Source organism: Pongo abelii, chromosome 20 (assembly GCF_028885655.2).
Source record: "Pongo abelii isolate AG06213 chromosome 20, NHGRI_mPonAbe1-v2.0_pri, whole genome shotgun sequence".
Taxonomy (NCBI): domain Eukaryota; kingdom Metazoa; phylum Chordata; class Mammalia; order Primates; family Hominidae; genus Pongo; species Pongo abelii.
This window is the reverse complement of record NC_072005.2, coordinates 14671580-14698888: the sequence shown is the minus strand read 5'-3', so window position 1 is coordinate 14698888 and position 27309 is coordinate 14671580. Positions and strand designations below refer to the sequence as shown.

Here is a 27309-nt window from a genome sequence, read left to right as displayed (position 1 = left end):
ACAGGCATGCGCCACCACGCCCGGCTAATTTTGTATTTTCTGTAGAGACGGGGTTTCACCATGTTGGTCAGGCTGGTCTTGAACTCCTGACCTCAGGTGATCCACCCCCCTCGGCCTCCCAAAGTTCTGGGATTACAGGCATGAGCCGCCTCGCCCTGCCCTCTTTTCTATTTCTTTTGCCTATTAAACCTCCACTCCTAAACTCACTCCTCGTGTGTGTCCATGTCCTTAATCTTGGCGCAAGGTGACAGACTCTGGGTATTTACCCCAGACAATGACGCTGCTTCAATAGTGGCAACCACTCCCTTGTTGTGACAGTGACAACCAAAAATGTCTCCAGCCATCGCCACATGTGCCCTGTGGAGGGAGTAGCAGAATCGCCCGCCAGTTGAGAACCACTGGTCTATTTCTAACAAACTCACCACTACCTTGTTGGCAAAAAATGTTAACAATAACTAACCCAATCAGGCACGGTGGCTCGCTCCTATAATCCCATCACTTTGGAAGGGCAAGGCCGGACAATCGTTTCAGCCCGGGAGTTCCAGACCAGCCTGGGCAACAGAGCAAGACCCTGTCTATACAAAAAAAAAAAAATTAAAAAAACTAAGCAAGCATGGCGGTGTGCACCTGTAGTCCCAGCTACTCAGGAGACTGAGGCACGAGAATCACTTGAACCCAGGAGCTGGAGGCTGCAGTGAGCCGAGATCCCACCACTGCACTCTAGCCTGGGCGACAGAGCAAGACTCTGTCTCAAAAATAATAATAATGACTCACCCTTACATAGCTTTCACCAGGTACAGACACTGTCCTAAAAGAAGAGCATCTGTTAACTCATTTAATCCTCCAGAAAAACCCTTTGAGTTCCTTTTCCTGTCATGGGGCACAGAGTGATTGAGTGACTTGCCCAAGGTCACAAAGCTGGGACATGATGAAGTGCCAGGATTTGAATGTAGTTCCTCCAGCTCCAGAGCCTGCTTTCTCATGCTTTCTACTGCTCTTTTGGATATGGGACTTACCAGATTACATTTTTAAAAAATGAAAATTCTTTATGTCTTCAAAGCTGCAAAAGATTGTGGACGAATTTGAGTCACTTCTCACCAATCAGACTTTATGGAGAACAGAAGGGAGACAAGAAATCTCATCCACAGCTACCACTATTCTCTGGGATGTGGAATCGAAAGTTCTAGAAACTGCCTTGAAAGCTCCAGAACAAAAAGTCCTGAAAATCCAAAACGATAGTGTAGGTAAGACAATAATGAGGCCTGATACACCCTGGGGACTGGTTAGCAGCTGGGATCTGGGTTAGGCAATTAGAAAAAAAATAATTGAATACACCACATGAGTCCCTTTATGTAAATTACATAAATTTATATAAATTCTAGAAAACACAAACTTATCTAGAGTGACAGGGAGGGGCAGGAGGGAGGGGTGGCAGAGGCATGAGAAAATCTGGGGAAACTATTAGGGGTGATGGAGATCTTCCTGCCTTGATTGTGGTGTTGATTTCAGAGGTGTGTGCACCCAACAAAACTCACCAGATTGTACACTTTAATATGTGCAGTTGGTTAGACATCAATTATACCTCAATAAAGTTGTTTGTTCAGAAGATTGCCAATAGTTTCCAGTCCCAGGTCTGGAATTTTCACTTAAATGTAGTTTGAGGACGAGGCATGATGGCTCATGACTGTATTCCCAGCACTATGGGAGGCTGAGGTGGGAGGGTTACTTGAGCCCAGGAGCTCAAGACCAGCCTGGGCAACATAGTGAGACCCCCAACTCTTTAAAAAAATTTTAAAATTTGCCAGGTGCAGTGGCTTGTACCTGTGGTCTCAGCTACTTGGGAGGCTGAGGGAGAGGATGGCTTGAGCTCAGGAGTTTGAGGGTGCAGCGAACTATGATCATGCCATTGCCACTCCAACCTGGATGACAGAACAAGAACCTGTCTCATAAAAAAAAAAAAAAAAAAAAAAAAAAAAAAACAGGTTTTGGGCTGGGCATGGTGGCTGACATCTATAATCCCAGCACTTTGGGAGGCCAAGGTGGGTGGATCACTTGAGACCAGTAGTTTCAGACCAGCCTGGGCAACATGGTGAAACTTCATCTTTACTAAAAATACAAAAATTAGCCAGGCGTGGTGGCTCACAACTGTAATCCCAGCTACTCCGGAGGCTGAGGTGGGAGAATCACTTGAACCCGGGAGGCAGAGGTTGCAGTGAGCCGAGATCACACCACTGCACTCCAGCCTGGGTGACAGAGCAAGACTCCATCTTAAATTAAAAAAAAAAAAAACAACACAGCAGGTTGTGAAAAAGTCAGTGCCTATTCTTCTTGGAAAACTGGAATCTGGATACTTTGGTTCAAAATTAAACCATTTTCCAGATTGCAAGTAAATCTCATCTCTCCTGATTTTGCCACGTCCTAATTGTTTGATCTGAGACCAGTGCCCTCACCTCATTGGGCTTCATTCTCCTGTCAATAAAATGAGGATAATATTAGCTGGACATGGTGGTGTGCAAATGAGGTCCCAGCTACTTAGGAGGCTGAGGTGGGAGGATCACTTGAGCCCAGGAGTTCGAGGCTGCAGTGAGCTGAGATTGCACCACTGCACTCCAGCCTGGACAACAGAGTGAGAGCCTGTCTCAAAAAAAATTTTTAATAGAGATAATGAAAGTGCATGTAATGCACTTAGGACTAGGATACCTCAGAAGCTAAACGACTCAAACTTTTAAGAAAGAAGAAAAACTACGGTAGTAATTGCTATAATTATGATTATTCTATCTTTCCACTCTTTAATATTATGAAATATTGCCAAAATAGTGTCATTCTTTTTTACGGGAAACACATAGTTTAATTTAGAAAATATTAAATAATATAAAAACAAGTCAAATTGAGGTTTGATAAAAATAACACAGAGTAACAAGCGATAATATAATGGATGATGAAATTAACATTGTGGGCAGGGTGAGGTGGCTCACGCCTGTAATCCTAGCACTTTTGGAGGCTAAGGCAGGCAGATCACTTGAGGTCAGGAGTTCGAGATCAGACTGGCCAACACGGTGAAAACCTGTCTCTACTAAAAATACAAAAATTAGCCTGGTGTGGTGGTGCACACCTGTAATCTCAACTACTCAGGAGGGTGAGGCAGGAGAATCACTTGAACCTCGGAGGCAGAGGTTGCAGTGAACCAAGATCGCGCCACTGCACTCCAGACTGGGTGACAGAGAGAGACTCCATCCTGGAAAATAATAATAATAATAATAATAATAATAATAATAATAAATTCAGCCAGGCACAGTGCCTAACTCCTGTAATCCTAGCACTTTGGAAGGCCGACGCAGGTGGATGACCTGAGGTCAGTAGTTCGAGACCAGCCTGGCCAACATGGTGAAGCCCTGTTTCTACTAAAAAAATACAAAAAAAATTAGCCAGGCATGGTGGTGCATGCCTATAATCCCAGCTACTCGTGAGGCTGAGGAAGGAGAATCACTTGAACCCGGGGGACAGAGGTTGCAGTTAGCTGAGAGCGTGCCACTGCACTCCAGCCTGGGCAAAAGAGCAAGACTCCATCTCAAAAATAATAATAATAACAATAAATTCACTTACACTGAGCTCAAGAATTTCTATTCATTAAAACGTACTAAATGAATGAAACAGTAGGCCAAAAACATTAATACATAATTAGAGTAGATACTTGTAAACTTTTCAAAAACTGAGAGTCAATATTAAACAAACCAGTAGTAATTTCTAGAATGTAATTAGTGTCATTCTTTTTTCTTTTTTTCTTTTTTTTTTTTTTTTTGAGACGGAGTCTCACTCTATTGCCCAGGCTGGAATGCAGTAGCACGATCTAGGTCACTGCAACCTCCGCCTCCTAAGTTCAAGCAATTCTCCTGCCTCAGCCTTCCTAGTAGCTAGGATTACAGGCGCCTGCCACCATGCCCAGCTAATTTTTGTGTATTCGTAGAATGGGGTTTCACCATGTTGGCCAGGCTGGTCTCGAACTCCTGACCTCAAGCAATCAACTGGCCTCAGCCTCCCAAAGTGCTGGGAATTCAGGCATGAGCCATTGCACCCAGCCATAAAATAGTGTCATTCTTGATGTGCTATTTTGTTGCTTGCTTCTTTTTTTTTTTTTTAACCTTTTAATATGCACTAAAGGAAATAGGAGAATAAAATCCCTGATGCACTCATCACCCAATTCAACAATTTCCGACTCACAGCCAGTCTTGGGCTGTCTGTTTTTAAGATACATATTTTCATGGGCTTAACCTTTTTTAGCTTTATTAAGGTGTAATTGATAAATAAAATTGTGTATATTTAAGGTGTACAATAGGATGACTTGATATATATATATATACTGTGGAATGATCACCACAATCAAATTAGCTAACACATCCATCACTCACATGGTTACCTTTTTACTCATGAGTTTTTCTTGATTGCAATTCATTTGTGACTTTATTTTTATTTGAAGCCCTGGTTCCCCACCATAGGGATATATCATCACTTATTTACTTATTTACTTACTTACTTATTTTTGAGACAGAGTCTCACTCTATCACCCAGGCTGGAGTGCAGTGGCATGATCTCAGCTCACTGCAACCTCTGCCTCCCCGGTTCAAACTATTCTCGTGCCTCAGCCTCCCAAGTAGCTGAGATTACAGGTGCACACCACCATGCCCAGCTAATTTTTGTATTTTTAGTAGGGATGGGGTTTCGCCATGTTGGCCAGGCTGGTCTTGAACTCCTGGCCTCAAGCAATCCACCTGCCATGGCCTCCCAAAGTGCTGGGATTACAAGCATGAGCCACTGTGCCCAGCCCATGTCATCACTTATTTAATCAATCACCTCTTGTTGAACATCTAGATAATCCCCCATTTTCCACCATTATCATCTAAGCTGCTATGAATTTTCTTGTAGCTAAATCTGCCCTCCATCCACAATCGTTTTCTGAGAATAAACTCCTAGAAATAGAACTGTATCTTCAAAGATGTATGCTAAGAGCTGTTAGTTAAGAACTTGGTTTCAGGAGTTAGAGTCTTACCTAACGTCTGACTTCAGTTTCCTCATCTATAGAGTTGTCCCTGATGAAGTTATATGTTATTATAAGGTGACATGTGTAAGGCTCTTAGCTCAGTGCCCGACACACCCTAGACATTCAGTGTATGTGAGCCATTTATGTTGCTATGAACATTTTTTTTTAGAGGCAGCATCTCACTGTGTTGCCTGGGCTTGAATTCCTGAGCTCAAGCAATCCTTCTGCCTCAGCCTCTCGAGTAGTTGAGACTACAGGCATGCACCACCATGTCCTGTTCCTATGCATATTTTTAAAGTTTCTTACAATATCACTAAGCCTGCCCATTGCTTTTCTCACCAGCTATTGAAACTCGAGTGATTACAGACAATTGCTCTGAAGAAAGAAGGACATTCAACTTGAATGTCCAAATGAACTCAATGGACATCCGTTGCAATGATATCATCCAGGGAGACACACAAGGTACGCCTAATGGCTACATTCAGAATCCTTCACACAGAGCCACGTCATTGTGTGAGTCATGGGGAAACAAGCCCACTGGGCTCTCCCCTAATGGGCTTGTTACCCTCAAACTGCGATATTGGAGATTTTCCCTTTTAAAAAAAAAAAAAAAAAAAGACATTTTCCCAAAATGGAGGTTTTCTATTATTCAGTATGGGAGGGACTTCTTTGCAATTTGGGATGGTGGGGAAGTGCTGTTCTGCCTGTGTCCTAGTTTGGGTTCACCCAGAAGCAAACCCTGAAAGAAGTGTGAGAAGTTTCTTTGGGAGGTGATCCCCAGGAACAACAGTGGGTGTATTAATCAGGGTTTTCCAGAGAATCACAACTATCAGTGTTCTCCAGAGAATCACAACTAAAGAGCTGAAGAGTGTAGGGTGTGGGGAGTGTGGGAAGAGAGGAGAGAGAGAGAGAAAGAGAGAGAGAGAGAGAGAGATGGAGACAGAGAGCAAGAGATGAGAGAGATGGAGAGAAACAGATATGGAAAGGCATATGGGTAGAGACAGATGGAGAGAAAGATGGGGAGAGAGGTGGAAAGAGAGACATGGGGAGAGACAGATGGGAAGAGGGAGATGGGGAGAGAAAGATGGAATTAGATGGGGAGAGACAGATGGGAAGAGGGAGATGGGGAGAGAAAGATGGAATTAGATGGGGAGAGAGATGTGGAAAGAGAGAGATGGGAGAGTGATGGAAAGAGAGAGATGGGGACAGCGATGGAAAGAGAGAGAGGGGGAGAGAGATGGAAAAAGAGAGATGGGGAGAGAGAGATGGAGAGACAGATGAGAAAAGAGAGATGGGGAGAGCGGTGGAAAGACAGAGATGGGGAGAGAAATGGAAAGAGAGAGAAGGGAAGAGAGATGGAAAGAGAGAGATGGGGACAGAGATGGAGAGGAGAGAGATGCGAAGAGAGAGATGGGGGAGAGAGAAGGGAAGAGAGATGGGGAAAGAGATGGAAAGAGAGAGACGGGGAGAGAGAGAGATGGAAAGAGAGAGATGGGGAGACAGAGATCAAAAGCAAGAGATGAGGAGAGAAATGGAGAGAGAGAGATGGGGAGAGAAATGGAAATAGAGAGATGGGGAAAGAGATGGAAAGAAAGAGATGGGGAGAGAGATGGGGAAAGAGATGGAAAGAAAGAGATGGGGAGAGAGATGGGAAGAGATGGAAAGAGAGAGATGAGGAGAAAGAGATGGAAAGAGAGATGGGGAGAGAGAGATCAAAAGAGAGAGATGGGGAGAAAAGTGGAAAGAGATAGATGGAAAGAGAGAGATGGAACGAGAGAGATGGAATTAGAGAGATGGGGAGAGAGATATGGAAAGAAAGAGATGGGGAGAGAGAAGGAAAGAAAGAGATGAGGAGAGACGGGGAGAGGCATTTTAAAGAATTGGCTCACGTGACTATGGAAGGCCGACATGTCCAAAATCTGCAGGGTGGGCAGGCAGGCAGGAGACACAAGGAAGAACTGATACTGCAGCTTGAATCCAAAGATAGTCTGAGGCCAGAACTCCCTCTTTCTCAGGAGACCTTAGTCTGGTTTCTCTTGAGGCCTTCAACTGATTGGACGAGGCCCACCCACATTATAGCAGGCAATCTGTTTTACTCAGTCTACTGATTTAAATATTAATCTCATCTTTAAAACACCTTCACGCAACATCCATGCCTCATGTCTGGGGACCATGGCCTAGCCAAGTGGACATGTAAAATGAACTATCACTGTAGGTAAGAGGCAAAGTAAGACAGGCAAGTAAAGGCAGCCAATGAGGTAGGTACCTGAGTGAGCAGCTTGCTGTTGGGGTACCCGGGGCTCAATCTCACTGAGTTGTCCCATTCGAGAAGAGGGAGCTAGGATGTCCGTCCATCTGCTCTGATCTATCATTGGTGGAAGGTTACTCCGGGGGCTGAACTTTCAAGCTCTTCCAGCCTGTCCTCTGTGCAGACCAAACGCAAATTCACGCCCATGGAAGTTCCCAGGCAGAACCACCGATGCTTACAGCAGAATTCATCAGCATATTAAAGAAACCAAGAATGCCAGGGATTCGAGCTAGGGTGCCCACCATACCTACAGCCTTTGTAAGAAGAAATAGATTATTATTCATTGTCTCAGTGTTACCAGACTTTGAAGTTTCCAGAAAATGCAACAAGTGGTTGTTTGTAAGAAAACATCTTTTTTTTTTTTTTTTTTTTTTGTCTTTGAGATGGAGTCTCACTCTGTCACCCAGACTGGAGTGCAGTGGCGTGATCATAGCTTACTTCAGCCTCCGCCTCTTGGGTTCAAGCAATTCTCCAGCCTCAGCCTCCCAAGTAGCTGAGATTACAGGCATGTGCCACCACGTCCAGCTAATTTTTGTATTTTTAGTAGAGACGGGGTTTCACCATGTTGACCAGGCTGGTCTTGAACTCCTGACCTCAAGTGATCCACCCCCCCGCCTCAGCCTCCCAAAGTGCTGGAGTTACAGGTTTGAGCCACCATGCCTGGCGCCAGCACTCTGTTAAAACGAATCCTCCAGGGATCACAGGATTTAAGCTCCATCTGAGAACGACTCTTCTAAAAAATGGCAGACCGGGCACAGTGGCTCATGCCTGTAATCCCAGCACTTTGGGAGGCCAAGGCAGGTGGATCACCTGAGGTTGGGAGTTCGAGACCAGCCTGACCAACATGGAGAAACCCTGTCTCTACTAAAAATGCAAAATTAGCCAGACGTGGTGGCACATGCCTGTAATCCCAGCTACTTGGGAGGCTGAGGCAGGAGAATCGCTTGAACCCGGGAGGCAGAGTTTGTGGTGAGCCGAAGATCGTGCCATTGCCCTCCAGCCTGGGCAGCAAGAGTGAAACTCCATCTCAAAAAAAAAAATGGCAGAGATCTCTTTTGGGGTTAAGCTTTGCAGCAAAGCCGCGTTCACAACTCAACCTTCATGGGTGTTAATGCACAATAAAGAGAGATTCTAAAATCGTTTACCCAAGCCACATATCCTAGATCCTGCTAATTTCCCTAGTGAGAACCTGTCTCTGTATCCATTAGGCTTATTAACAGACTAATTTCACCATTGAAAACTCACTTTTTTTTTTTTTTTTTTTTTTGAGACAGGGTATCGCTCTCCCAGGTTGGAGTGCAGTGGCCTGATCTCGATTTTGGCTCACTACAACTTCCACCTCCCGGGTTCAAGCGATTCTCCTGCCTCAGCCTCCCGAGTAGCTGGGACTACAGGCGTCCGCCACCACTGCCAGCTAATTTTTGTATTTTTAGTAGAAACAGGGTTTCACCATATTGGCCAGGCTGGTCTCGAACTCCTGACCTTGTGATCCGCCTGCCTCGGCCTCCCAAAGTGCGAGGATTACAGGCATGAGCCACCGTGCCTGGCCGAAAACTCACTTCCATAGGGTCTTACGTCTAATTGGCCAAATTAAATAAGAAATCATTACATCTGGCTGAGCATGGGGGCTTATGCCTATAATCCCAGCACTTTGGGAGGCGGGAGGAGGGAGGATCACTTGAGACCAGCAGTTTGAGACCAGCCTGGGCAACATAGTGAGACTCCATATCTACAAAAAGTAGGGGAAAAATTAGCCAGGTGTGGTGGCATGTAACTGTAGTCCCAGCTACCCAGGAGGCTGAGGCAGGAGGATCACTTGAGCCCAGGAGGTCAAGGCTATATTGAGCTGAGATTGCACCACTGCACTCCAGCCTGGGCAACAGAGCAAGACCCTGTCTCAAAAAAAAAACAAATGAAAAAAAAGAAATCATGAAATCTGACTGATGGCTAAAAGGAATCAAGATAAATCTTAGGCTTGATACATGGGTGGGTCTGCAAATTTTTAATATAAGTATGGCTGATACAAATGACCAAAAAACTTTTTTTGACATTCATTATGGTAATTATGCTAATTAGCAATATATCTGGTGTTAACTGGAGATAAGGACACCTGAATTACTTGCAGTGGCCATCTCTCAACTGTGGTGTTTCTGATTCAAGTTAATCAGGCCTGGCACATGAAGCCCTAATTAAGACAAAGTCTACCCCAGCGTAGTTTAAATTAATATATGTGGCCAGCCACGGTGGCTCACACTTGTAATCCCAGCATTTTGGGAGGCCGAGGAGGGCGGATCACTTGAGGTCAGGAGTTTGAGACAAGCCTGGCCAACATGGTGAAACCCCATCTCTACTAAAAATACAAAATTAGCCAGGTGTGATGGCACACACTTGTAATCCCAGCTACTCGGGAGGCTGAGGCAGGAGAATTACTTGAACCCTGGAGGCAGAGATTGCAGTGAGCCGAGATCGCGCCATTGCACTCCAGCCTGGGCAAAAAGAGCGAAACTCCATCTCAAAAAAAAAAATTAATATACATAAGAACACACTGTCCTCACAGCAACATTATTCAAAATAGCCAATGTCCTCACTCTGGGAAGTGAGGAGCGCCTCTGCCTGGCCGCCCACTCTGGGAGGTGAGGAGCGCCTCTGCCTGGCCACTCCGTCTGGGAAGGGAGGAGCGCCTCTGCCCGGCCACCCCGTCTGGGAGGTGAGGAGCGCCTCTGCCCGGCCGCCACCCCGTCTGGGAGGAAGTGAGGAGCACCTCTGCCCGGCCGCCCCGTCTGGGAAGTGAGGAGCGCCTCTGCCCGGCCGCCACCCCATCTGGGAGGAAGTGAGGAGCGCCTCTGCCCGGCTGCCCCATCTGGGAAGTGAGGAGCACCTCTGCCCGGCTGCCACCCCGTATGGGAAGTGAGGAGCGCCTCTGTCCGGCCGCCCCGTCTGGGAGGTGAGGAGTGCCTCTGCCCGGCCGTCACCCCGTCTGGGGGGAAGTGAGGAGCACCTCTGCCCGGCCGCCCCATCTGGGAGATGAGGAGCACCTCTGCCCGGCCGCCCCGTCTGGGAGGTGAGGAGCGCCTCTGCCCAGCCGCCACCCCGTCTGGGAGGAAGTGAGGAGCACCTCTGCCCGGCCGCCCCCTCTGGGAAGTGAGGAGCGCCTCTGCCTGGCCGCCACCCCGTCTGGGGGGAAGTGAGGAGCGCCTCTGCCTGGCTGCCCCATCTGGGAAGGGAGGAGCGCCTCTGCCCAGCCGCCACACCGTCTGGGAAGTGAGGAGCGCCTCTGCCTGGCCACCCCGTCTGGGAGGAAGTGAGGAGCACCTCTGCCCAGCTGCCCCATCTGGGAAGTGAGGAGCGCCTCTGCCTGGCCGCCACCCCGTCTGGGAGGAAGTGAGGAGCACCTCTGCCCAGCTGCCCCATCTGGGAAGTGAGGAGCACCTCTGCCCGGCTGCCACCCTGTATGGGAAGTGAGGAGCGCCTCTGTCCGGCCGCCCCATCTGGGAGGTGAGGAGTGACTCTGCCCGGCCGTCACCCCGTCTGGGGGGAAGTGAGGAGCACCTCTGCCCGGCCGCCCCGTCTGGGAGATGAGGAGCACCTCTGCCCGGCCGCCCCGTCTGGGAGGTGAGGAGTGCCTCTGCCCAGCCACCACCCCGTCTGGGAGGAAGTGAGGAGCACCTCTGCCCGGCCGCCCCCTCTGGGAAGTGAGGAGCGCCTCTGCCTGGCCGCCACCCCGTCTGGGAGGAAGTGAGGAGCGCCTCTGCCTGGCTGCCCCATCTGGGAAGGGAGGAGCGCCTCTGCCCAGCCGCCACACCGTCTGGGAAGTGAGGAGCGCCTCTGCCCGGCCGCCTAGTCTGGGAAGTGAGGAGCGCCTCTGCCCGGCCGCCCAGTCTGGGAAGTGAGGAGCGCCTCTGCCCGGCCGCCCTGTCTGGGAGGTGAGGAGCGCCTCTGCCCGGCCGCCACCCCGTCTGGGAGGAAGTGAGGAGCGTCTCTGCCCGGGCGGCCCATCTGGGAAGTGAGGAGCGCCTCTGCCCGGCCGCCCCCTCTGGGAGGTGAGGAGCGCCTCTGCCTGGCCACTCCGTCTGGGAGGTGAGGAGCGCCTCTGCCCGGCCGCCACCCCGTCTGGGAGGAAGTGAGGAGCGTCTCTGCCCGGGCGGCCCATCTGGGAAGTGAGGAGCGCCTCTGCCCGGCCGCCCGGTCTGGGAAGTGAGGAGCGCCTCTGCCCGGCCGCCCCCTCTGGGAAGTGAGGAGCGCCTCTGCCCGGCCGCCCCGTCGGGGAGGTGAGGAGCGCCTCTGCCCGGCTGCCACCCGGTCTGGGAGGAAGTGAGGAGCGCCTCTGCCCGGGCGGCCCGGTCTGGGAAGCGAGGAGCGCCTCTGCCTGGGCGGCCCCGTCTGGGAAGCGAGGAGCGCCTCTGCCCGGCCGCCCCGTCTGGGAGAAGAGGAGCGCCTCTGCCCGGGCGGCCCCGTCTGGGAAGTGAGGAGCGCCTCTGCCCGGCCGCCCTGTCTGGGAGGTGTACCCAACAGCTCCGAAGAGACAGCGACCATCGGGAGCGGGCCATGAGGACGATGGCGGTTTTGTTGAAAGGAAGAGGAGGGGAAGTGTGGGGAAAGGAAGGAGAGATCAGATTGTTGCTGTGTCTGTGTAGAAAGGGGTGGGCATAGGAGATTCCATTTTGTTCTGACTAGGAGAAATTCTTCCGCCTTGGGATGCTGTTGATCTATGGCCTTTCCCCCAGCCCCATGCTCTCTGAAACATATCCTGTGTCAACTCAGGGTTAAATGGATTAAGGGCGGTGCAAGATGTGCTTTGTTAAACAGATGCTTGAAGGCAGCATGCTCTTTAAGAGTCATTACCACTCCCTAATCTCCAGTACCCAGGGGCACAAACACTGCAGAAGGCCGCAGGGTCCTCTGCCTAGGAAAACCAGAGACCTTTATTCATGTGTTTATCTCCTGACCTTCTCTCCACTATTATCCTATGACCCTCCCATATCCCCCTCTCCGAGAAACACCCAAGAATCATCAATAAATACTTCATAAATTAAAACAAATAAAAAAATAAAAAATAAAAAAACAAATAAAACACTAAATTGAAAGTGAAAAAAAAAAAAAAAAAAAAAAAAAGAAAATGACTCAAATGTCCATCAATGAAAGACTGGATAAATAGAAGGTGATATATCCGTATAATGGAATATTATTTGGTCAGAAAAAGGAATGAAGCACTGACCCATGCTACAGTGTGGATGAACTTTGAAGACATGATGCTGAATGAAAGATGACAGATATAGAAGGTCACATAGTGTATGATTCCATTTATATGAAATATCTAGAATAGGCAAACTCATAGAGACAGAAAGCAGGTTGGTGGTTTCCAAGGACTGAGTGAGGAATGCTTATGGGAATGGATTCTCTTTTGGAGGTTATGAGAATGTTTTTGAATGACATAGAGGTGATGAAAACATTGTCAATGTACTCAATGCCACTGAATACAATTCACTTTTTTTTTTTTTTTTTTTTGAGACACGATCTTGCTCTGTCACCCAGGCTGGAGTGCAGTGGTGCAATCACGGCTCACTGCAGCCTCAGCCTCCTGGGTTCAAGCGATCCTCCAGTCTCAGCCTCCCAAGTCACTGGGATTACAGCCTCCCAAGTCACTCACGGTGCCACTTTGCCTGGCTTTGGGGACACTTTTAAAGATTCCAGTTTTGGGCTGGGCATGGTGACTTATGCCTGTAATCCCAGCACTTTGGGAGGCCAAGGTGGGCAGATCACCTGAGGTCAGAAGTTTAAGACCAGCCTAACAAACATCGTGAAATCCCATCTCTCCTAAAAATGCAAAACTTAGCTGAGCATGGTGGCTCATGCCTGTAATCCCAGCGCTTTGGGAGACCAAGGCAGGTGGATCACCTGAGGTCAGGAGTTGGAGACCAGCCTGGCCAACATAGTGAAACCCTATCTCTCCTAAAAAGACAAAAAATTAGCCAGGCATGGTGGTGCGTGCCTGTAATCCCAGCTACTTGGGAGGCTGGGGCAGGAGAATCACTTGAACCCGGGAGGCGGAGGTTGCAGTGAGCCGAGATCATGCCACTGCACTCCAGCCTGGCTGGGCGACAAGAGCGAGACTCCATCTCAAAAAAAAAAAAGAAAAGAAAAAAAAAAGAAAGAAAGAAAAGGAAAGAAAAAAGATTCCATCTTTCTGTTTCCTCAGGTCCCAGTGCCGTTGCCTTTATCTCTTATTCTTCTCTTGGAAACATCATAAATGCAACTTTTTTTGAAGAAATGGATAAGAAAGATCAAGTGTATCTGAACTCTCAGGTTGTGAGTGCTGCTATTGGACCCAAAAGGAACGTGTCTCTCTCCAAGTCTGTGACGCTGACTTTCCAGCACGTGAAGGTGGGTCATAAGTATGATTTGAGCTTGTCGGGTCTCAAGGAGGCAGGCCAAACGATGTGTGTATCATCCCAGGCTGTGTTTCTAGACCCGCCCTCTTCAGGGTCGTAGTCAGGAGCACCTGTCGCTATTGAGCATTTGAAACGTGGCTGGTCTGAATCAAGATTTTGAAGGCAGTATTTCCAGATTTACATCTTGTAAATCAGCCTTTGAAGACTTAATAAGAAGAAAACAATCAGCCTGATTTAAACCAGGCAGGCTGGCATGCTCCTATAGTTCCAGCTACTCGGGAGGCTGAGGCAAGAGGATTGCTTGAGCCCAGGAGTTGGAGGCTGCAGTGAGCTATGATTGCACCACTGCACTCCAGCCTGGGGCACAGAGCAAGACACTATCAGAAGAAGAAGAAAAACAGGAAGGAGAAGAAAACAAGAAACAAAGAACAAAGGAAGGAAGGAAGGAGAGAGGGAGGGAGGGAGGGAGGGAAGTGACTGAGAATTTCCCCAAATCAATGTCAAACACCAAACCACAGATCCAGGAGTTTCAGAGAACCAATAAGAATAAATGCAAAAAAAAAAAAAAAAAAGAATTAGCTAGATTTAATCATCCCACATTGTATGCAAATACAAGTATTATAAATCACACTGTATCCCATAAATATATACAATTATAATGTATAAATTAAAAATACATTTTTAAAAAGTAAATCAAAACAAAAAAAGAAAAGAAGAAAGGTCACACCTGTAATCCCAGCACTTTGGGAGGCCGAGGTGGGCGGATCATGAGGTCAAGTGATCCAGTGGCCAACATGGTGAAACCCCATCTCTACTAAAAATACAAAAATTAGCTGCGCATGGTGGCACATGCCTGTAGTCCCAGCTACTTGGGAGGGTGAGGCAGGAGAATCGCTTGAACTCAGGAGGCGGAGGTTGCAGTGAGCTGAGATCGCACCACTGCACTCCAGCCTGGCAACAGAGTCAGACTCCATCTCAAAAAAAAAGAAACAGAGAAAAGAAGAAAGGAATGTAAAATATCTCCTTGATAATATCTATGTTGATTATATTTATTAATTTATACTGATATATTTAAAAGATACTATGTTGGATATAGTGGGTTACATGAAATTTATTATTAAAGTTAATTGACCTATATCTTTACCTTTTTTGAGAAAGGGTGTCATTCTGTTGCCCAGGCTGGAGTGCAGTTGCACAATCATAGCTCACTACAGCCTCGAACTCCTGGGTTCAAGGGACTCTCCCACTTCAGCCTCCCCAGCAGCTGGAACTACAGGTGTGTGCCACCACACCCAACTAATTCTTTTATTTTTGATAGAGAGGGGGACTCATAATGTTGTCCAGGCTGGTCTCAAACTCCTGGCCTCAAGCAACCCTCCCACCTCAGCTTCTTAAAACCCTGAAATTATAGTAGGTATGAACCACTCCATCCGGCCTCTTTTTCTATTTTCTTTCTTTCTTTTTTTTTTTTTTTTTGAATCGGAGTCTCTGTCGCCCAGGCTGAAGTGCAGTGGTGCGATCTCAGCTCACTGCAACCTCCGCCTCCCAGGCCCAAGCGATTCTCCTGCCTCAGCCTCCCAAGTAGCTGGGATTACAAGCAAGTGCCACCACACCTGGCTCATTTTTGTATTTTTAGTAGAGATGATGTCTGGCCATGTTGGACAAACTGGTCTCCAACTCCTGACTTTAGGTGATCCACCCGCCTTGGCCTCCAAAAGTGCTGGGATTACAGTCGTGAGCCACTGTGCCCAGCTTCAAAGGCTCATTTTATTCTCTCTCCTCATGACATTTCTTTCCTATAACATGCCTCTTATTGCATGAGCAATTATTGTGTTGTAAGGGAGTAGAGACAAAATTGATTATACAACGACCAAGGACATTTGGCTTAGAGAGACTTTAGGGAAAAACATGAGAGCTTCAGACTCCACTGTATTTTTTGTTTTTTTGTTTTTTTCCTCCCATGGTCTGGGCAAGGTTCTAAAACCAAAGAAATCTCTTGAAACTGTGGTTCCCAGGGAGCCTTTGCTTTATTTTATGTTACATAAAATTCCAAAAGAGCTGCGGTTATGGATCGGGGGTCCTGGTGGCCACATAAAATAGAAATCAGGTACAGTGGCTCATGCTTGTAACCACAGCCCCTTGGGAGGCCAAGGCAGGAGGATTGCTTGAGGCCAGGAGTTCAAGACCACCTGGCAACATGTTGAAACCCCATCTCTACTAAAAATACAAAAGTTAGCTGGGCATGGTGGTGCACACTTGTAGTTCTAGCTACTCTGGAGGCTGAGATGGGAGGATCGTTTGAACCAGGGAGGTCAAGGTGGCAGTGAGTTGTGATTGTGCCACGGCACTCCAGCCTGGGCGACAGAATGAGACCCCGTCTCAAAAACAAACAAAACAGAAATCACCTGAGTCACTCTTCACACAGGTGCCTTAGCAGGTGGCACCCCAGCATAGGCCAACAATAAGAACTGTCCCTTCTGAGGAAAAAGACATTGAGCTGGCCGGACGCAGTGGCTCAAGCCTGTAGGATCCCAGCACTTTGGGAGGCAAAGGCAGGCAGATTGCTTGAGTCCAGGAGTTCGAGACCAGACTGGGCAGCATAGTTGACCCTGTCTCTACAAAAAATACAAAAATCAGCCTGGTGTGGTAGTGCACGTCTGTAATCCCAGCTACTCGGGAGGCTGAGGCAGGAGAATCGCTTGAATCCAGGAAGCAGAGGTTGCAGTGAGCCGAGATTGAGCCACTGCACTCCAGCCTGGGTAACAAAGCAAGATTTCGTCTCAAAAAAAAAAAAAAAAAGAAAGACAAAGACAATGAGCCCTTTCTATTTTCTATTTTCAGATGAACCTCAGTACCAAAAAGGTCTTCTGTGTCTACTGGAAGAGCACAGGGCAGGGCAGCCAGTGGTCCAGGGATGGCTGCTTCCTGATACACGTGAACAAGAGTCACACCATGTGTAATTGCAGTCACCTGTCCAGCTTCGCTGTCCTGATGGCCCTAACCAGCCAGGTATGATGTATATGTTTTATTCTTCCAGCAAATACTTTCTAAGCCCCTACTAAGTGGTAGTAAGTGCTATTAAAAAAAAAAAAAAAAAAAAAAAAAAAAAAAAACTTGAAAAAAGGCCGAGCATGATGACTCCTGCCTTTAATCCCAGCACTTTGGGAGGCCAAGACAGGCAGATCACCTGAGGTCAAGAGTTTGAGACCAGCCCTGGCCAACACGGCAAAAACCCATCTCTGCTAAAAACACAAAAATTAGCCGAACATAGTGGTACATGCCTGTAATCCCAGCTACTCAGGAGGCTGAGACAAGAGGATGGCTTGAACCCGGGAGGCAGAGGTTTCAGGGAGCTGAGATCAAGCCATTGCACTCCAGCCTGGGTGATAGAGCAAGACTCCATCTCAAAAAAAAAAAAAAATCAATATATGGAAAAGACACAAGGTAAGAAGTCCAGGAGAAGCCTGGCGCAAGTTTCCAGTGTCCTCTCCCAGGAAAGTCGCACAGATGCAGTTCATTCTCCCAGCAATGACTTATGACAACGCATGTGAAGTGTTGTCAGCCAGGGAAGCTCACCTGAGCTTTGGTGTTCAGGGTGTGTATTGGGGGATCATTCACATAGGTATGCAGTGCCTACATGGTTGACCTCAGTTGCTCAGACTATAAGACCCCAGGGCAAAAATATGACTACTGGGCCAGGCACAGTGGCTCACACCTGTAATCCCAGCACTTTGGGAGGCCGAGGCGGGCAGATCACGAGGTCAGGAGATCAAGACCATCCTGACCAACATGGTGAAACCCCATCTCTACTAAAAATACAAAAATTAGCCAGGTGTGGTGGCACACGCCTGTCGTCCCAGCTACTCAGGAGGCTGAGGCAGGAGAATTGCTTGAACCTGGGAGGTAGAGGTTGCAGCGAGCCAAGATCGCACCACTGCACTCCAGCCTGGCGACAGAGCGAGACTCTGTCTAAAAAAAAAAAAACCATGATTACTATAAACCACATCATGAATGACTACTATTAAAAAGTCAAAAAATAACAGATGCTGGTGAGGTAGCAGAAAAAAAGGAACACACACTGTTGGTGGGGTTGTAAATTAGTTCAACCATTGTGGAAAGCAGCATGGCAATTTCTCAAAGAGCTGAAAACAGAACTACCATTCAACCCAGCAATCCTGTTACTGGGTATATACCCAAAGGAATATAAATCATTCTATCATAAAGACACATGCACATGTATGTTCACTGCAGCACTATTCACAATAGCAGAGACATAGAATCAACCTAAATGCCCATCAATGTCAGACTGGATAAAGAAAATGTTGTACATATGGAATACATACACCATGGAATACTATGCAGCCATAAAAAAGAATGAGATCATGTCCTTTGCGGGGACATGGATGGAGCTGGAGGCCATTATCCTTAGCAAACTAACACAGGGACAGAAAACCAAATACTCATGTTCTCACTTATAAGTGGGAGCTACATGAGGAGAACATATGGACACAAAGAGGTGAACAACAGACACTGGGGCCTATCGGAGGGTGGAGAGTGGGAGGAGGGAGAGAATCAGGAAAAATAACTAATGGGTACTAGGCTTAATACCTGTGTGACGAAATAATCTGTACAAGAAACCCCTGCGACAGGGGTTTACCTATGTAACAAACCTGCATATGTATCTCTGAACTTAAAAAAGTTTTTTAAATCCCTTCATTAGTATGAGCTCTCTGATCAAACTGGTACTGCATAGCACAAGCCCTCTGCATATAAAAACACTTTATTTTTTTTTAGATACGGGGTCTCACTTGTTGCTCAGGCCGGTCTTGAACTCCTGGCCTCCAGCAGTCCTCCCACCTCAGCTTCCCAAAGCATTGGGATTACAGGTGTGAGACACCATGGCCCAAAAATCACTTTGTAAAGATTGTGGTAAAATACACAGAACATAAAATTTACCATCTTAGCCATTTTTAAATGTATATACAGTTCAGTAAAGTACAATCATATTGTGCAATCATCAACCACCATCCATCTCCAGAACTCTTTCATCTTGCAACACTGAAACTCTTCACTCCTTAACCAACTCCCTATTCTCTCTCTCTCCTCTCCCCAGCTTCTGGTAACTGCCATTCTACTTTTTTTAGGGGAAAAAAATCATATGTCCAAACTCATCAAAATGTATACATTTAATATGTGTAATTTTTGATACATTAAGTATACACCTCAATAAAGCTGAAAACAAAAAAGACAGTCTAGCAATCTATATTAGCAGTCTACATTAACAATCACATTAGCAGTCTGTATTAACAATCTACATTGGCAGTCTACATTAACAATCTACATTAGCAATCTATATTAGCAGTCTATATTAGCAGTCTACATTAGCAATCTATATAAGCAGTCTACATTAGCAATCTACATTAGCAGTCTAACGGTCCCACACTACCACTGGGCTTGGTGCCTGTGTCTAGGATGCCCCAGTTCAAGGAGGGAGCCATAATCCCAGTGCAGGAAAGCGTAACTGTGAACTATTTTTCTCGGTCCCAGGAGGAGGATCCCGTGCTGACTATCATCACCTACGTGGGGCTGAGCGTCTCTCTGCTGTGCCTCCTCCTGGCGGCCCTCACCTTCCTCCTGTGCAAAGCCATCCAGAACACCAGCACCTCACTGCATCTGCAGCTCTCACTCTGCCTCTTCCTGGGCCACCTCCTCTTCCTTGTGGGAATTGATCGAACTGAACCCAAGGTACTGACAGTGTCTCAGAGGATGCCCTGCCCTGCCCCAAGGTGCATTTGAGCTCACGGAGCAATGCTGCACTGGATTCCTTAATAAAATGTCCTTGGGTCTGTAGAGGAGAAAAATATAATTTTCCCGCTACCCTTCTGAGATCGTAGCTGGGACCCACATAACAAAAGACAGATAAGAGAAAAAGCAAACAGAAGTTCATTAACATATATGCATATTTCATATATAAGTGGGAGATACCCAGGTAACGAGGCATTCTCAAAGAGGTAGTTTAGAACGACAGCATTTTTGACAAAGAATGATAAATTTTTGAAGAAGGGAAAAAGATCTTGGGTCTCTAGGGGCACAAAGTATAGGAAGGCAAATATCTGGGAAATGAGTGATAGATAAAGGCTTACTAGTATCATTGGTTGTATTACTCCATTTTCAGGCTGCTGATAAAGATATACCCAAGACTGGGAAGAAAAAGAGGTTTAATTGGACTTGCAGTTCCACATGGCAGGGGAGGCCTCAGAATCATGGCGGGAGGCGAAAGGCACTTCTTACGTGGTGGCTGCAAGAGAAAAAATGAGGAAGATCCAAAAGTGGAAACCCCTGATAAAACCATCAGATCTCGTGAGATTTATTTCCTACCACGAGAACAATATGGGGAAAACCGCCCCCACGATTCAAATTATCTCCCACCGGGTCCTTCCCACAACATTTGGGAATTATGGGAGTGCAATTCAAGATGAGATTTGGGTGAGGACACAGAGCCAAACCATATCATTGGTTTTGTAGATTCCTCCGGTGTTGGCTCCATACCAGTGAGGATCTAAAGTTGTCTTGGTGGCCGGGCACAGTGGCTCACACCTGTAATCCCAGCACTTTGGGAGACTGAGGTGGGCAGATCACCTGAGGTCAGGAGTTCAAGACCAGCCTGGTCAACATGGCAAAACTCCGTCTCTACTAAAAATACAAAATACTAGCCGAGCGTGGTGATGAGCACCTGTAATCCCAGCTACTTGGGAGGCTGAGGCAGGAGAATTGCTTGAACCCGGGAGGCAGAGGCTGCAGTGAGCCAAGATTGTGCCATTGCACTGCAGCCTGGGCAACAAGAGCAAAACTCCATCTTAAATAAATAAATAAATAAATAAATAAGTTGTCTTAGTAATCAACTTTTGTCACCCCCGCATAGCAAGGGTAGGAGGATAGAAGGAAGACAATAGGTGGGAGGAATGCCTTTGTAAAGTAATGTCCCAGTATAGTATTCAGCCTTCAGAAAAAGAAGGAAATCCTGCCATTTGTGATAACATGGATGAACCTGGAGAGTGTTAAGCCGAGTGAAATAAGCAAGGCACAGAAAGACAAATAGTGCATGATCTCACTTATGTGTGGAATCTAAAATAGCCAAACTCATAAAAGCAAAGAGCAGAATGCTTGTTAGCAGAGACTAGGGCAGCAGGGAAGGGGTTTAGGGAGATGTTGGTCAAAGGATACCAAATTTCAGCTAGACAGGAAGAATAAATACAAGAGAGCTATTGTACATCATGACTATAGTCAATAACAATATATTCTGTATTGAAAAATTGCTAACAAAGTAGATTTTAAGTGTTCTCACCCCCCAAAAACGACAAGTACAAAAACGTATGTCCTGCTTTTAGGCAAATAGCGGGGAGGGCAGAGAGCTATTTTTGTATCTGCTTCTTCTCAACTGCCTTCAGTTTAAAATAATCCCTTGGGCCAGACACAGTGGCTGACACCTGTAATCCCAGCACACTGGGAGGCAATGGTGGAAAGATCACTTGAGGCCAGGGGTTCGAGGCCATCCTGGGCAATATAGTGAGACCTTGTCTCCACAAAAAAATAACAAAATTAGCTGGACACAGTGGTGCATGTCTGTAGTCTCAGCTGCTTGGGAGGCTGAGGCAGGAAGATTACTTGAACCCAGGAGTTCGAGGCTGCAGTGAGCTATGATTGCAACCACTGTACTCCAGCCTGGGTGACAGAGCAAGACCTTGTCAAAAAAAAAAAAAAAGAATCATAATCATAATAATAATCTCTTACGCTAAAGTGAAACTTTTTTCTAAATTTTATTTTTAATTGAAAAATAATAATTGTATAAAATTATGGGGTACAATGTGAAGTTTCCATAGACATACACGTTATGAAATGATCAAACCAGGATAATAAACATATCTATCACTTCCATACTTATCATTTCTTTGTGGTGAAAACGTTTAAAATTCACTCTTTTAGGACTGGGGTGGCGGTTCATGCTTGTAATACCAGCACTTTAGGAGGCCAAGGCGGGAGGATCACTTCAGCCTAGGAGTTGGAGACCAGCCTGGGCAACACATTGAGACCCCGTCTCTGCAAAAATTAGTGGATATGGTGGCACACACTTGTAGTCCCAGCTACTGGGGAGGCTGAGGTGGGAGGATCACTTGAGCCTGAGAGTTCAAGGCTGCAGTGAGCTATGATTGTGCCACTGCACTCCAGCCTGGGTGACAGAGTGAGATCCTGTCTCAAAGAAATAAAACAGAACAAACTCCACTCTTTTAGCAACTTTGAAATTCATAATATATTAACTATAGTCACCACGCAGTACAGTAGGAGTAGAGAGTAGAATGGAGGTTCCCAGAGGTTGAGGGGGGAAGTGGATGAGGAAAGGAGACATTGCTCAAAGTATACAAAGTCTTAGTTTAAAAGGAGGGATAAATTCTGGTGATCTGTTGCAAAGTGGCATAGGTGGAGGTGGTACATTCTGCTACCCTTTCAGTCTCAAGGGCAGGTTGAAGGGATTGGTGGCCAGGTGACCAAAGCTAGCCTTGACTATCAACTATCTATTTTTTTAAATATAATTGAGATGGGGTCTCACTAAGTTGCCCAGGCTGGTCTCAAACTCCTGGGCTCAAGCAGTCCTCCCACCTCAGCCTCCCAAAGTGCTGAGATTACAGACATGAGCTACTGCATCCAGTTCCCCTTTACTTTTAATGCCCTTGGTCTGATGTCAGGTGCTCTGAACCCAAAGCCAATGTCAAGGAGAGGTCCTAGGGCCATACTCCACCCTGACAACCCCTTCAGGCGTCCCTTTCTCCTCCCCCAGGTGCTGTGCTCCATCATCGCCGGTGCCCTGCACTATCTCTACCTGGCCGCCTTCATCTGGATGCTGCTGGAGGGCGGGCACCTCTTCCTCACTGCACGGAACCTGATGGTGGTCAACTACTCAAGCATCAACAGACTCATGAAATGGATCATGTTCCCAGTCGGCTATGGCGTTCCCGCTGTGACTGTGGCCATTTCTGCAGCCTCCTGGCCTCACCTTTATGGAACTGCTGATCGGTGAGCTCGAATCCCACCCTGTGTCATGGACAGTTTCCTAAGAAAGATTTGAGGGCAGCATTCATGATGATGGTGGGAATATACATAACCAATGCACTCTATGTTCTCCTTTATAACAGCTCTAACCTCTTTCCCAGCAAGGCAGGGTGAGATGGTGGTAAGAGTTTGCAAGGTTCTGGAAGTCTTATACAACCAACAGGTTCATATGCCCACTGCACGGTAATGTACCAATCCACCAAGACAGCAGGGTTTGCAGCAGAGAAAGAGCTTAATGAGGCCAGGTGTGGTGGCTCACACCTGTAATCCCAACAATTTGGGAGGCCAAGGTGGGAGGATCACTTGAGGCCAGGAGTTCAAGACCAGCCTGGGCAATATAGCAAGACCCTCATCTCTACAAAAAATTAGCTGAGCACAGTGGCTCACACCTGTAATCCCAGCACTTTGGGAAGCCCTGACAGGAGGATCACTTGAGTTCACGACTTCAAGACTAGCCTGGGCAACATAGAAAGACCTTGTGTCTACTAAAAATTTAAAAAAAAAAAAATAGCCAGGCATGGTGGTTCACACCTGTAGTCCCAGCTACTCAAGAAGCTGAGATGGAAGGATTGCTTCAGCCCAGGAATTCAAGGCTGCAGTGAGCTATGCTCAGGCCACTACATTCCAGCCTGGGTGACAGATCGAGACCTTGTTTCCAAAAACAAAGAGCTTAATAATCTCAGGGCGCCAAGCGAGGAGATAAGAGAAGACTCTCAAATCAATCTCCTCAAGGAGTTCTGGACTGGGGCTTTTAAAGGGATCATAGAGGGTGTGGAAGCTGGAAAATGTGGGTCGTTGATTGTTCAGGGTACAGCAGATGAAATCATCAGGAGACGGAAACTGCCTTCTTTGGTGACTTAGCTCCTTCTGTGGTCCTTCAGAGCAGCTGAAGTCAGTAGTTTCACTGGTACACAGGACCTGAAAGAATATCTCAAGGGGAAACTTCATTTTTTTTGTTTTTTTTTTTGTTTTATTGAGACAGAGTTTCGCTCTTGTTGCCCAGGCTGGAGTGCAATGGCACAGTCTTGGCTCACTGCAACCTCCACCTCCCAGGTTCAAGCGATTCTCCTGCCTCAGCCTCCCAAATAACTGAGATTACAGGTGCCCACAACCATGCCCAGCTAATTTTTTTACTTTTAGTAGAGATGGGGTTTCACCATGTTGACCAGGCTGGTCTTGAACTCCTGACCTCAGGTGATCCACCCACCTTGGCCTCCCAAAGTGCTGAGATTACAGGTGTGAGCCACCGCACCTGGCTGAAACTTCATGTTTTATAATATTTAAGTTGTTACCTATAGAGCAGTAAAGGGAAACTGTTATCTAGGATCTGTGTGATTCTGGGATAACAGGCACCAAACAGCTAGGAGGAAGCAGGTCAGAGAGCAAGCTGACCTGGCAGTGAATCCTGGATGTGCTGCAAGTTTGGCTTGTTTTCATTTCTCCCCCTTTTGTCTTCTCTGATTATTTTTATAAAGTTTATAGGGATGGCTTCAGAAGGAGAGGGTTTGGGGTGTTGTTCAAAAGACCATCAAGATGAATAAATAATAGAAAGAAGAGCTTTAAGGTCGGGCACGGTGACTCATGCCTGTAATCCCAGCACTTTGGGAGACCAAGGCAGGAGAATCGCTTGAGGCCAGGAGTTCGGGACCAGCCTGGCCAACATGTGAAAACCCGTCTCTACTAAAAATACAAAAATTAGCCAGGCGTGGTGGCACACACCTACTCAGGAAGCTGAAGCAGGAGAATCGCTTGAACCCGGGAGGTGGAAGTTGCAGTGAGCTGTGATTGTACCAATGCACCCCAACCTAAATGACAGAGTGAGACTCTGAAAAAAAAAGAAAAAGAAAAGAAAGAAAGAAAGAAAAGAAAGAAAGAAAGAAAGAAAGAAAGAGGAAGGAAGGAAAGGAAAGGAGGAAAGAAAGAAAGAAAGAAAGAAAGAAAGAAAGAAAGAAAGAAAGAAAGAAAGAAAGAAAGAAAGAAAGAAAGGAAGAAAGAAAGAAAGAAAGAAAGAAAGAAAGAAAGAAAGAAAGAAAGAAAGAAAGAGGGAGGGAGGGAGGGAGGGAGGGAGGGAGGGAGGGAGGGAGGGAAGGAAGGAAGGAAGGAAGGAAGGAAGGAAGGGGAAAGGAAAGGAAAGAAAAAGAGAGAGAGAAAGGGGAGCTTTATTGGCAATATTGGTTTGCAAACCAAAAAAAAGAAAGTCTCCAGCATGAGCCAAAGGTGCTCCCTCTTTGAAAAGGGGAAGGACAAGTTAGGTTTTATGCCTCACTAGACCTGTATTACACAACAGAGTCATACACATTCAGGAGGTTTGGAAAAGCTGTACCTATTTAAGACGAGAGCAGAGTGCATGCACAATGGATAAACATATATATATAACATATATCCCATGTTCACTTTGGGGCAGGATTTCAGCATTAAAATAAGATGGAAAAGCTGGGCGCAGTGGCTCAAGCCTGTAATCCCAGAACTTTGGGAGGCTGAGGCGCATGGATGACCTGAGGTCAGGAGTTCGAGACCAGCCTGGCCAACACAGTGAAACCCCGTCTCTACTAAAAAGACAAAAAATTAGCCGGGCGTGGTGGTGCGCACCTGTAATCTCAGCTACTTGGGAGGCTGAGGCAGGAGAATCACTTGAACCCGGGAGGTGGAGGTTGCAGTGAGCTGAGATCCAGCCTGGGCAACAAGAGCGAAACTCTGTCTCAAAAAAAAAAAATGAAAGACCAGGCATGGTGGTTCATGCCTGTAACCCCAGCACTTTGGGAAGCCAAAGAGGAAGGATTGCTTGAGCCCAGGACTTCAAGACCAGGCTGGGCAACATAGCAAAACCCCATCTCTACCAAAAAAAAAAAATCGTTTTAATTAACTGGACACAGTGGTGCATGCCTGTAGTCCCAGCTACTCAGGAGGCTGGGGCGGGAGGATCAGTTGAGCACATGAGTTCAAGGTTCCAGTAAGTCGTGATAGAGCAACTGCACCACAGCCTGAGTGACAGAACAAGATCCAACTCTAAAAAATATATAAATAAAATAAAATAAATAATGAGGAGGAATGTGGCTCTACACCAAAAGTTGAACCAAAGGACACAAAGACAGTTTGTGCACAGCCTCTATAAACTAACTGAAACTGGCTTCAGATCCATAATTGCTTTGACGGTTTCCCTTTCCAGTCAGAGTTATAGTGGTCTGGATCGTATATCAGAGGTAGGAGGGAACTGATGGCTCCTACTGTTAAGGAGTTTAGCAAGCATGGGTTTTCTTGTAGCCAGAGGAATTCAGAAAGTTGCTTCAACAGCCAGGCCCTGAACCCTCGACCCATAGGTAACTTGGTTTCCTTAACCTTAGGGTCCATCTTAGTGGATATAGAACTGTCTATTTCAATCTCTCGGATCACAAGAGTTAGGTCCCAACTTTATTCTTCTGTAATTTGAGCTCTCAAGTCTCAGTCCCCTCATTAGCGAGATGAGAATAATAGTTGTCCCCATTGTTCCAACCTCACAGTGCTGGTGTGAAAATTCAACAGGACTGTGCTCCTAAAATGCTTAACAGGGCACTGTTCCTCCTAGCTGTTTGGTGCCTATTATCCTAGAATCACACCACAGTTACTAAAAAGCTTAAATTCTATTAAAACCCTAAAAATCTGGTAATGTCACAAAGCTGTGTCCACCCCAGCCAACAGAGATCAATCTAGCTATATTAAATCACATACTTAAATTACAAATTAAACTCTCTGTACACATACCAATTTAAATGTGTATCTCCGATTGTGTGTAATAGGTTCAATAAGGATCTAAATGAAAATACATTTTGTATACTACTACTTCAAAATACCTTGAGCTATGAGTATTTTTTATGTTGCAGCATCCATTTTAATTTGAGCACGTAATTTGTTTTCATTTTAATCATAAAAATAAGACAAGTTTGTTAAAATTTTTTCATAGTTTTTGAAATATATAAAGTAAAAAGTGAAAGTGGCTGTCACATGATGTGTGGATCCAAGTTGCAATCAAAATGTGTAATCAAAGCTGATTGTTGGCCGGGCGTGGTGGCTCACGCCTGTAATCCCAGCACTTTGGGAGGCCAAGGGGAGCAAATCACGTGAGGTCTGGAGTTCAAAACCAGCCTGGCCAACATGGCAAAACCCCATCTCTACTAAAAATGCAAAAATTAGCCAGGTATGGTGGTGCACATCTGTAATCCCAGCTATTCAGGAGACTGAGTCAGGAGAATCACTTGACTCCAGGAGGCAGAGGTTGCAGTGAGCTGAGATCGCACCACTGCACTGCAACCTGGGCAACAGAGCAAGACCCTGTCTCAAAAAAAAAAAAAAAAAAAAAAAAAAAGCTGATTATCATCAGCTGACTTTCTTTTTATTTTATTTTATTTTTTTTTTTTTTTTTTAATTTTGAGATGGAGTCTCAGTCTGTCACCCAAGCTGGAGTGCAGTGGCGCGATCTCAGCTCACTGCAAGCTCTG

At 46.5% G+C, this 27309-nt stretch overlaps 1 protein-coding gene across 4 annotated transcripts in view; it reads left to right on the top strand.

The window, feature by feature from the left end:
• The window catches only part of ADGRE3 (adhesion G protein-coupled receptor E3), a 74584-nt gene that overhangs the window by 34697 nt on the left and 12578 nt on the right, over positions 1 to 27309 (top strand). For 3 of the 4 annotated variants that reach the window (XM_054538399.2, XM_054538400.2, XM_024236320.3), the window contains 6 exons: positions 1061 to 1244; positions 5378 to 5497; positions 13540 to 13724; positions 16574 to 16741; positions 19280 to 19477; positions 22566 to 22801. In XM_054538399.2, coding sequence (XP_054394374.2) covers positions 1061 to 1244; positions 5378 to 5497; positions 13540 to 13724; positions 16574 to 16741; positions 19280 to 19477; positions 22566 to 22801 — 1091 coding nt within the window. 4 annotated transcript variants of the gene reach the window in all.